The following is an 11701-nucleotide window of genomic DNA, read 5'->3' on the forward strand; positions in this document are numbered from 1 at the left end:
GGACATGGACCTATGAATATCGGACAGTTATTAACTTTTTATGTTACTTTTGTGAACAATTTTTCCTGACACAGTTTTAATTGTAGTGTTATTGTCTTCTTTTACTGTTTCTTTTTTAAATCTTGGAGACAATTTTGATTCTAACCGTGTGTTTATTTTTACGAATATTTCTTGACCTGGTGAGTATAGTATTATCGGTTTTTTTTTCTTGTTGTTCATTTTAATTTTCCCATTTCTGAGAACACGCTTCAATCAAGAAACGCTTAAATAATAAGCTTAAAAATGTTTTAGACTTCGATTGGATGTGCGATCCACGTTTACTTGGAAATGACAAGGGGACCCGTCTGTTTGGCGGCATCGCGCTGCTTGACCACAATCTGGTTAGCGATGCGATCCAAATCACGCTGTCCGATGGAGCTGAGCTTGCGGCCACCCTCTGGGTGCTTCTCGACAAGGCGGGCGTGCTCGAGGGCCTGGAGAGCCTTACGGGCGGCACCGTCAGCGGCACGGCAGAAATGCGAAGGGTGGACACCGTTGCGCTTGCGACCACCATAGATCTTGGTGATGGAGCCAACACTAGCGGGACTGCGGTGATACAGATGGCGCAGTATCGAGGCGCAACGCACATAGAACCAGTCGGGATCGTAGGGGGCCAGCTCCTTGAACTTGGCCGTCTTGATGATGTCCATCTGGTCGGGCACCTTCAATTTGCCAGTCTTCTTGAGGAAGACGGCAACCGCCTTGGTAACGGCATGCTGGTCAATATCCTTTACTGTGACACCTGGCATCTTTCTTGTTAAAGTCAACCGGAAAAAAAAAGGTTGACTTATTATTTTGTCGGCTTATTTCGTATTGGTCAGGATTTGTTGTTACGTTTCTACCAAAGAATACTTCTAACGGTTTTCTGTTGGTTACTGAGTGTATCGAGAAATTGTACTCGTAAATGGCCTGATTCAGTAATTCTTGAAATGTGCTATAGATTCCTTTACTTTTTAAACACCGCATTATTTCTGAGAGGGTTGAATGGAATCTTTCTACCTGTCCATTTACTGAGCTTTTGTAGGGTGGAGCTGTAAATATCTGAATTCCCAATTGGTCTTTCATCATAAACGTTATGGAAGCTGAATTTAAGGATTTTTCATTGTCAATTACTACATTTTTTGGTACGCCGAAATAAAACAGAATATCATGCAGGGATGGTTTTATATCTTCGATGGATTTGGATTTGATGATTCTTCCTTGGGCTAATTTGGAAAATGTGTCTATTGCTGTCAAAACTAAATTTCTTTCTGTGGAATAAATATCAATGTGAATAGTGTGACCTGGATATTGTGGTATTGGTGTTTCCACGATTTCGGGATTAGTGGGGTGTCTGTCGTATTTTACTTCCTTACAAATCTGACACTGCTTTACTATAGTGGAAATTTTCTGTTTCATTTTTGGAAAATAGAATTTTTCGATGAGTTGTTTTTGATTTTCTACGGCATTCCTGTGGGCCCTGTTGTGAACTTTTAAGATCTCTTCTTCTTGTTGGCTTTCGTTACTTAGATCTTCTACTCTACTTTGTGTGAATCTAACTTTGTATTGGAAGAAATTTGATGGGTATATTTTTTGGATTTGTCCCATAATATGTTCGGTTGCTTGAATTCCATTAATAACGGAGGGGTCAAGGTATTTTTTTAATATTTGTAATAAATCAGCTTCGGTGAATGTGTTTTGTGTAATTTCATGTCGATGAAATGTTGGAAATGGTATACTAAATTTGTAATTATTTTCGTTTCCTGGAATAATAAAGATTTGGTTTTTAAAAGCATTTATTGGTATTTCCATACTATGAATTAACCTTTCGGAGGAACTTTGGCTACTATTTTGTGTCGTGATGGAGTTTATCTCTTTGATTCTGGACAAAGAGTCAGCTACTACATTGGCTTTTCCTGGTTTGTAGATTAGCTGATAGTCGTACTCTTCCAAAAATGTTCTCCATCGTTTTATTCTCGCGTTTCCATTCCATTCGCTCATGGAATGGGTTAAGGGTTGATGGTCGGTGTAAATTTTTACCTTTGCTCCCCCATAGAGATAATTTCTCAAAGACTTCAATGACCATATTATTGCTAGCATTTCTTTTTCGTTTGCTACATAATTTTCTTCGGCTTTCGCATGTGTTTTTTCTTCTTTCCCAAAAATAATTATGTCGTCAATATAAATATAGCAGATTTCACCAATATGTGGTCGTAGGATATCGTCAAGGGTGCGTTGGAATATTGCCGGTGCATTTTTTAGTCCAAAAGGGAGACGTGTGAATTCGTATTTACCGTTGTTGATGGAGAATGCAGTTTTTTCGATATCTGATTTTTTTAATAGAATTTGATGGAAACCACTTTTAAGATCTAGTACTGAAAAAAACTTGTTGTTTCCTAGTTGTGCTAAAACTTCATTTATATTTGGAATGGGATATTTATCGGCAACAGTAACTAAATTTAGTTTCCTGTAGTCGATAACTACTCTGAATTTTTTCTTTTGAGAGGCATCCATTTTTTTCGGAACCAGCCATACGGGGGAATTGTACGGGGACCTAGATGGTCTAATTATCCCGTCATCTAGTAGTTCTTTTATTTGTTTCTCTACTTCTGTTTTGGATCCCACTGGTAGGGGGTAACATCGTGAATAAACTGGAGTATCAGAGGTGGTGCGGATATCTGCTTTAATGTTTGTGGTGTAAGTAAGTTTTCTGTTTGGATCTGCGAACAAATTAGAGTGTGTTTTAAAGAGGTTTTCAAGGGTTAGTTTTTGTGTTTCTGTTAGATGTTCTGTCCTATTGAATATGACGTTCACTGCTTCCAAGAATTTTTCCTTTTTCGGAATAACATGACCATTGTTTATTGTTAGTGTTCGTTTTTTTATGTCAATGACTGCTCCTAATTCTTTGAGGTAGTCATTTTCTAGTATGGCGTCAAATGATTTTAAGGTGGGTAACAGAAAGAATTTTACATTAATATTAGGGATATTGAAAAGGTTTGCAATTTTATGGTGTGTTATTTTTATGCTACCACTAACGGTGATAGCGTTAAAAGGTTTTTGTTTTAAAATTGGGTTATTAACATGTTGGGGTTGAATATAGCTTTTATTAGAGCCGGTATCTACTAAGATTTTTAAGGTCTGTCCACTCCTCAATCTACACTCTACATAGGGTAGTGAGGAGTTTTTTATTCTAAAAAATGTAAGTCACTTAGTTGTTCGAGATTCGAGTCGTTATTGTCTGTATCTGGTTCTTGAGCATACTCCTCAAGGGTTTGTTCAAAGTCATTTTCGTTTTCATACTCATCTTTCAGTTGTTCGTATTCAGCCAAAGTTGAGTAATTTAATGCATCAGGCGAAGAGTTCGTTTGAGTTTCGTCGGCTTCGCCAGTTTGGATATTGAATTGTCTTTGTCTTTTTTCTATTACATTTTGAGTTGTTGGGGGTCGTTTTCCTGCTTGAAAATGCGGACGATTCATATAGTTGACATTTCTAGTATGGAGACTTGGATCTATCTCCATTGGTTCTGGTTTTGGCATTGGCTTTGGTGCGATCGGACGATTCGGAATGTTATTCTGAGGGAATTGTTGACGGGGATAACTCTGTGTAACTTGAGGTGTTTGGTAATTATAGTTTTGTCTGGGAGGAATTGAAGGTTTATATTGATTATACTGGTGGTACTGAAGAGGTTGCCTAAAGTTATTATAGTTGATATTTGATAGGGGTGCTGGAATTGGTTTTTGGTTTGATCCCCTAAATCCAATAGTGGGTGCTTTGGCGTTAGCATAATTGGAACGATAGTTCTGGTTTTCTAATTTTAAACAAAGGTGTAGAGCTGATGGGAGGTCTGCTGGTTCTTTCATACCCAGGAGTCGAGGAAGATCTCCTCGTAGTCCTCTGACAAAAGTATCTAAAGCTTTATCGCGGTATAGTTTGGTCATTAATTGTTCTGCTTCCCTTCCTAATTCCATGCAACCTATTTTATTTAGAATCAGTGACATTTGGTGATAAACGACTTGATGATAATCTTCCACTGACTGTTGATTTCCCTGCACTAGCATGGTCATCTGTTACTCTAATGTACTCAGGTCTCTCTTGTCACCATAGTGTAGGGTTAAACATTTGGAAATAGCATTCCAATTAAGAGGAATGTTGTATGATTCTAATGCCGTATCGGCATTTCCGACAATCTTGTATCGAATGACTTGGAGGATCGCGACGTACTTTCGGGTTCCTACTATGTCTGCAAAGTCCCCTAGAATCCTATCTACTCCCTTCTTCCAGGAACTAAATTCGTTTAAGCTTCCCGAAAATTCCCGAATACTTTTCACTAAGTCTGGGATTTTGTCGTAGTCACTCGCATTGTGAGGAAGTGCAGGGTTTACTTCTTGATCAACTGCGTTGAGGAAGTCGGTGTTAGGGTTAGGTGAGGCTCGTTCGAATAAAGTGTTCACTAAATTGGTTACCAAAGATGTAATTTCTTGCCTACTCATATTTGTACCAGCATTGGGGTCTTGAACCAGAACGGCAGGTCTGATTAGGTTATTAGGATTTGCCATTATGTGCAAGTATTAAGTATTTGTAAGATATGAATATGGTTTTTGAAATATGTGAATAGGTATTTTGTTTGTTTTAGCTTTCGTAGGTTTGGGTTTTTATTTTCTTTTTCCCTTTGGGGTTTTGTTTCCCGTTTTATAATTTTTTGAATCGCGCGGAAAATTTTTTTTTTTTTATTGTTTCACTTTTGTGAATTTTTTTATTTGTTTGTTTTTTATTGTTTCACTTTTGTGAATTTTTTTCTTCACTTTATTTTATTTTCACTTGAAAAAAATGTTTTTTGGTTTTCGTCGTTTTGTTTTTGTTTTACTTACCTTAACATGTTGGATGTGGCTCCTCCACGGGCGATCCGGAATTGGTCCCTTTTATGATGGTATAACCTTACTGAGGTTCCTGGACTTCACCCCTTTTTGGTTGGTTTTCCTGAGTACGGAACTTTCAGGAATTGGAGTCACCGATGGGTTATACCGGACAATATTACGAAATATTGTGAGTCACACCGGTAATTATTATTGAGACCGACGGCTGCAAGTTTTTGCAGTTTTCGCGAACGTACTAAACTTTTTGCTGTGTTGTTCACTAGTCAGGTCCCTGCTCGGGCGCCAGTTAATTTTATCCTTATTCGAAGGACAAAATAAAAGATTATTTTGATTCTGTTCACTTTAGCGAAGTGCTTTTATTGAATATCAGAATGTGACTGCTTAAATCTAGAATTATAATTCTTAAAGAAACCTATCGATGAACGCGGCAGAGGAACTTCGGCAGAGGCCGAATTGTTGGGGTCTTCAGAATTATTGTAGGCGGCGGCGTCAGTGGCGACAGCGGAGTTGCAGTTATTGACCGGCAATAGGAAGTCAATGTTGCTGGTCGATGTTGGGGGTGAAGAGCAGCGGAGTCATCAGAAATGCATTGTCGACATTATAGCAGTCGCGACGTCGAAGACGGGTTGGGGGCGATGGTTTCTCGTGAAGTGCTGACTTGAAGTGGAGCGCATAAGCACTTCCAGAAATACAATGTTCCGGTTCTTGTTTTAGGCAGGAAATGGTTTTTACTTTTTGTGTAAATTGTGACAGAATTCTTGCGCATTGTTATTACAATTGGGTAATAAACTATTGGGCAAGAATTTTTATACTTTTTTCTGTTTTGATTGGAAATAAGAGTATTGAACTCTTAGGGTGTTAACTTATATGTAAGAGAAGAAGAGACAACTGTACATTTAAAGACAAAAATAAAGAAAAAGGTTAAGAATATACATACATATGTAAAAAAGAAATGACTAGATATAGTACTGATCATTTCCAATACATAGGTTAGGTTAGGTTAGGTTAACCCGGACGGCCCTCAGCGGGGCCACGCATAGGCCAATCTGGCCTTTAGTTATCCGGATAGGGGGGGTGTATGAACCGTCGCGGTAGTGTTTAGGTGGTTTTAAAGTCCCCGAGAATCGAGGTGTTTTTAGCATAGGCCAGCAGTTCCTGTGGTAAAGAAAAATATAAGGGTAACAGAGCAAAGACGTGTATATAAAGAGTCCTGCTCTTTGAATCATTATCAGTATTAGATTCAAGAAGTCAGCTGCAAGATGCATTCCAAACAAATAAAAATATTTTTAATGCAATTCGAAGAGATGATCTCCGAGGAGCACGTGCAAATTCTTGAAAATTTGATGATCATTTTGGAGGAAAAGGAGCCTCAGTACTCCAAGTTTGGCTTTCATTATAAGCTATGCCCCTGGAGCGATGACGATGCAACGGACGGGCCTGACACATGCCTGTGTCATACATAAGAAAGCAGAAGCTATAGACCTATTGTTAAAGAACTACAACTTAAATAAAAGAATGTATCCCAGCTCAAAAAATCAATAAATATCTTAAATGTCTCTGAAATAATATTGTGTTTTATTTTAAACGAATTTTCTTAAACATTTGTATTATTAACTTATCATTATAGTTAAAATAATTTTTCTTAAATTGTTTTAAAAAACAATTTAATATTTTTTGTTTGCTTTTAAATATTTTATATAGGATACAGAAATGACCGCATGTATTTGAAAAATAACCTTGCATTGGTTGTTTATTAAATGTAAAATTTGTTGAATTTTCCTTAATATTTTTAAAAATTCTTTATTTTGAGGATATTGACCATATGAACCAAAAATTTCTACTGAATATTTATTATCAAAGTAAAAAGCAACCCAATGAGTTCCTGAATGGCTTAAAGAATCTGTGCTTGCTATTATTAAAGCAGGATATTTCGAAATTACTTGGGGCAGCTGATCAGAGGGATAAACTCCTTTAAAAATTGTTTTTGTTTTTGAATGCTTGGAAAGCAACTTATCGATTTGCGAACACGAATATTTCTATGTTTATCAATATCGATCATTGAGTCATATTCACCGTATACCACACAAGTAACTGCTTCTGTACGAGGCTCCGAAAATCGTCCTTCAATTCGGATGGCTCCTTGTGACATTAAATTTGAGCATACAATTGAATTGTGATGGTCTGCAGTTAGGTCAAATGCTAATATAAAACTATTTTTATCACACATTTCCTTTGTAATTTGTAAGCCTCGATCATAATGTTTTATTCCACTTGATCTGAATAGCATATTATATCCTCTAGAGCTTTGAGCATTTTTAGAGTTCGAGAAATCAAACTCAAGTGCCTGCGATGGTACTTGTACTCTATTAACCAATAGATTAAAGCGTTGAATTTTAAAATGATCAAAATTGAAGGGGTTCAATGCCCGATTTCCAGAATATGATTTGTTTTTTACCATGCAAAAAGCCAATAAATTGGGAAGCTGTCCAATAACTGCATTGTCAATTGATAATGTATTATTTCCGGGATATATTGTAAATGGTTTTGCTTGAACTTTGCTGTATAGATAAATGGCATTTTTAGTTTGTAAAACATGATGATGAGCCAATAAAATGCTCGGATTAATAGTTATGTGGTTCATGAATAGTTGTGTCTCCAATATTTTAAGATTTGATTCAGTTTCAGATTCCATTAAATAAAATGCTGTTTTTTCAATGTTAAAACAATGTTGAACTTTTCCGAATAGTTCAACCTTATTACTGTTTTGAAAAATATTTTTGAGCATAATGGATAAATCGGTGTTACCAGATAATAATTTAACATAATTAGGATAATAACCTTGAGTGGCTAAGTGACTTTCACTGGCATCACTACCATAGTTTAAAATCGTTTGCAAATATGATCTATAATGTTAGTTATTATCACTCTGAGAAACCAAAATGTTATTTAAATATACGGACGAACTTCTTAACATTGTGTGGAGACAATGTTTTTTATCCCCAATCGGCCGACTAATTATTTCGAATTAAATAAAACTCAGCGCAGAAATAAAATTACGATATGTTCTTTAATGCGTGACATCCAAATTGCAAGTGTGGCTTGCCTGCCCTTTACATTGCCGCTCCGATCGCTAAGCGCAGCTTCGCTCGGCCGACGTCGGTAGGCAGACGCAAAGCGGAGATAGCGAAGAGCGAGCTGGCAGAGAGCGTTTAGCAGGGCAAGCAAGCGCAAAGCTTTAACAAACAAATGAGTGACATAGACATAAGTAACAAACAAAATAAGCGGCTGAGGGCCAAGAATTAGGTGCTATTTGGCAAGCAGCTAATCGGCTGGGTTCTGCTCCGAACATTCACCCCCCGTTGGAAGGCAAAGGCTTTCAACAGATCCATCCTGAAGGGGCAGAACCACTATTTTTCCAACGGCCCTCTTGAAGATGCTTGCTTGGGCGCAGCTGGCGGCTACGGGTGGATGATCGTCGAACTCAGCAATCGGCGCTTCTTTACGAAGGCGGCTTGTCGTGTTAACGTCTTGATCATCGGGAACCTCTGTAATTGCATAGAATGGCAGGAAATTTGGCAATGTAGAAACTGTTGAAAGTTGAATTTCATTTGGCGTGGATATGTAGGTTTTTAATATATGGTAAAGTTCGCGCTGCAGTTCCTGATTCTCCGATCGCAGTTTTTCCACTTGCACCTGGCACTCGAGCAGCTGCTTCCTGCATTGCTGCTCTAAGTTTTTGTACTCGAGCGTTGTGGGTCGAAAATCGTCAATAGAGATGCACGAGGAATTTTCAAAAGCGGCTAAAGCTGCACGCTTATTCTCCGAGCTATCAATGCTTCCTGATACTATCCAACCAAGTTTTGTCTCCTGCAATGTTGGCAATTGGGCTGATAGTCGAATCCGTCCGACGCACATTAAATCGAAGAACAAACCAGAACCTATCAACAGATCGATACGTTGGGGCTTCTAGAAATTAGGATCAGCTAGTTTTAGATTATTCGGCATTGGCCAATCCTTTGCGTCTACGCCGAAGTTAGGCTGCATTTCCGTAATTGAGTTGGTGACAATTGCAGCGAAGGAAGCTCGATAGCTTGCGTCCTGGGATTGTACAACTATATGTACAGACTTGCTCGAAGGTAGAATGGAATCTCCGATTCCAGAGATGTGAACATAAGACGAGCGATGATCCAACTGCAACTGATCAGCAAGTCTAGATGTTACAAAGTTTGCCTGTGATGCAGAATCCAAAATGGCACGACATGGGATAAGTGCTCCATAACGATCTGTTACATGGACGAGGGCAGTAGGTAGCAACACGTTCTGGCTAGGCTGAGATTTCTGGATCGAGGGGGGAGGGATAGAACACCCGCTTGCTAGAAGCACAGTCGCGGCCTCTTGCTGGATCGATTCCTCGGCCGGTGAAGAGGAAGATGAAGCACCAGTTCCCGATGGAATGTGGAGTAGCGTGTGATGTTGGCAATGCCTGCAAAGTCCTGACCTGCACCTCTGCAATTCATGGCCTTTGTTGAGGCAGTTCAAACACAAGCGGCTCTTCTTTGCTTCTTTGTATCGTTCAAACGCAGAGAGATTCAGGAATTCCTGACATCTAGATATGTAATGCTCGGAGGAATTGCAATGGTTACATATGGGGTTAGGATGGTCGTTACTGGAGGTGATAAGGGTGACAGGTTCGTCTTCTCCCACCTGCTGGCTAGGAATTGTTACCATAGCCGATCCCAAATTTTCCAGCATCCGACATCTTGCTTCCAAGAATGAGGCCATGCTTGACCACCGAGGCAATCCTGACTTCGGCAAGTTCTCTTCCCATTTCTCCTTGGTCTTGTGGTCCAATTTCGTGCCTATGATGAAGATCAGCAACCCATCGGATATCTCCTGCGGGGTCGCCAAGATCTGAAGTGCACGCAAGTGCGAATTGATTTTGTCGCTGAGCGCGCGCAAGCCGATAGCCGAGCCCTTCTCCACCCCTTGCAGCCCGAAAATAGCCTTGACGTGTGCCTGAAAATGTAACAGTTTATTATCGAATCGCAACATTAGTAAATTCAACGCCTTGTCGTAATTCTCCTCAGAAAGTTCCAAGGAACGAATCGTATCCAGCGCAGCACCATCTAGACATCCACGAAGATATTGGAATTTTTCGATGATTGGTATACGATGGTCTTTGTGCACCATTGTCGAGAACATCGAGTGGAATTCTGGCCAATCCATGTAGTTCCCACCGAATCGCGGAAGCTGCAACTCGGGCATTCGAGAACGGCCTATACTATTATAGGCGAACAACGACGAATTCCCCTCGAGAGTATGCCGAGCCGTTGAATTGGCAACATTTACCGTGCGAGCAGCCATCAACTCCCGCGACAGCCTGGACCTAACCTTCACATAAACATTCGAAAAGTCCAGCCGGGCATCATGGGCTAACTGCAGGAAATCCAGCCTTTCAAGGCTCGTTTGAGCGGCATCGAAATCCGCATTCATTCGCTCGATTTGCTCTAAGCGAGCTTGAAGTTCTGCCTCATCTAACTCGGCAAGCTCTTCCTTGGTGAGAAAGCGATCCATGGCCTTTAGTTGGCGCGTGATGGACTCGGCCTTGTGCTTGTAGAAATCTACATCACTCGGCATTGCTGCGTTCGCGACATTGGTAGGCTCAGGTGCTGCCATGTTGAGGTTTTAAAAGAGTCACTCAGCACGACCGAAAAAGACACCCTGTATACGTATAAACGTGGGAACCGAAAGCAAAGGGATTACAGCTAATGACTTTAGCTGTGCGGCTGTGCGAGCTGTCCGATTCCGCTTTGTACTCCGCTTGTGTGTATTAGTGAGTTCGCTGCACTGCCTACCGCACTGCACTGACCGAATTGTCGCGACAGAGAAATTAATAGCCAGCAATGCGTGTATGTAGGTGTATGTAAGTGTGTTTTAGCACCGAATTGTGCTTAACCGCCGAAAATTTGCTAGGGCTAACGAATGTCGATCGCGAATGATTATTAATTGACACTGCAACTCAGAGATCACGTCGGGGTCACCAAATTTTATGTGGGGAAGCAATGTTTTTTATCCCCAATCGGCCGACTAATTATTTCGAATTAAATAAAACTCGGCGCAGAAATAAAATTACGATATGTTCTTTAATGCGTGACATCCAAATTGCAAGTGTGGCTTGCCTGCCCTTTACATTGCCGCTCCGATCGCTAAGCGCAGCTTCGCTCGGCCGACGTCGGTAGGCAGACGCAAAGCGGAGATGGCGAAGAGCGAGCTGGCAGAGAGCGTTTAGCAGGGCAAGCAAGCGCAAAGCTTTAACAAACAAATGAGTGACATAGACATAAGTAACAAACAAAATAAGCGGCTGAGGGCCAAGAATTAGGTGCTATTTGGCAAGCAGCTAATCGGCTGGGTTCTGCTCCGAACACATTGAATGCAAAATATTATTCACTACTCCAACATCGTTTCCTTCAATGTTGGCATTATCACTTTTTCTTAGTTGCACAACAAGTCTTAAGTAAACACTTGATAGGTCTCGATATGTTTCCCCATTTCCTAAGCAAACGTTAGGTTAGGTTCAAATAATAAAACATGTTTTTTCAAAGACTCCACACCATAAGGAACTGTAATTAATAAAAAACACCTCAACTTTGTTGCATACTTGATAAAATCGACTTAATGAAAAATCAACTGGTCCACGCCGTTTTAGGATCTTGCTCACCACAGAATAATAGCGCTCACACTGCTGTGAAAACGATCCAATTATATTTCTTCTTTACTCCTCACTTCCTTTAGTTCCTTGAGTCCTTATA

The 11701-nt window shown here is 40.0% G+C and overlaps 1 protein-coding gene across 1 annotated transcript; it reads right to left on the reverse strand.

Moving 5' to 3' along the window:
* Positions 1-285: 285 nt before the first annotated feature.
* LOC108164927 (40S ribosomal protein S19a-like) lies at positions 286-833 on the reverse strand. Its single transcript, XM_017300915.2, has one exon. It carries the CDS (start codon positions 786-788, stop codon positions 318-320), a length of 471 nt encoding a protein of 156 aa, XP_017156404.1. The 5' UTR covers positions 789-833; the 3' UTR covers positions 286-317.
* Positions 834-11701: the final 10868 nt, after the last annotated feature.

The sequence above is a fragment of the Drosophila miranda genome, chromosome XR, assembly GCF_003369915.1.
Source record: "Drosophila miranda strain MSH22 chromosome XR, D.miranda_PacBio2.1, whole genome shotgun sequence".
Taxonomy (NCBI): domain Eukaryota; kingdom Metazoa; phylum Arthropoda; class Insecta; order Diptera; family Drosophilidae; genus Drosophila; species Drosophila miranda.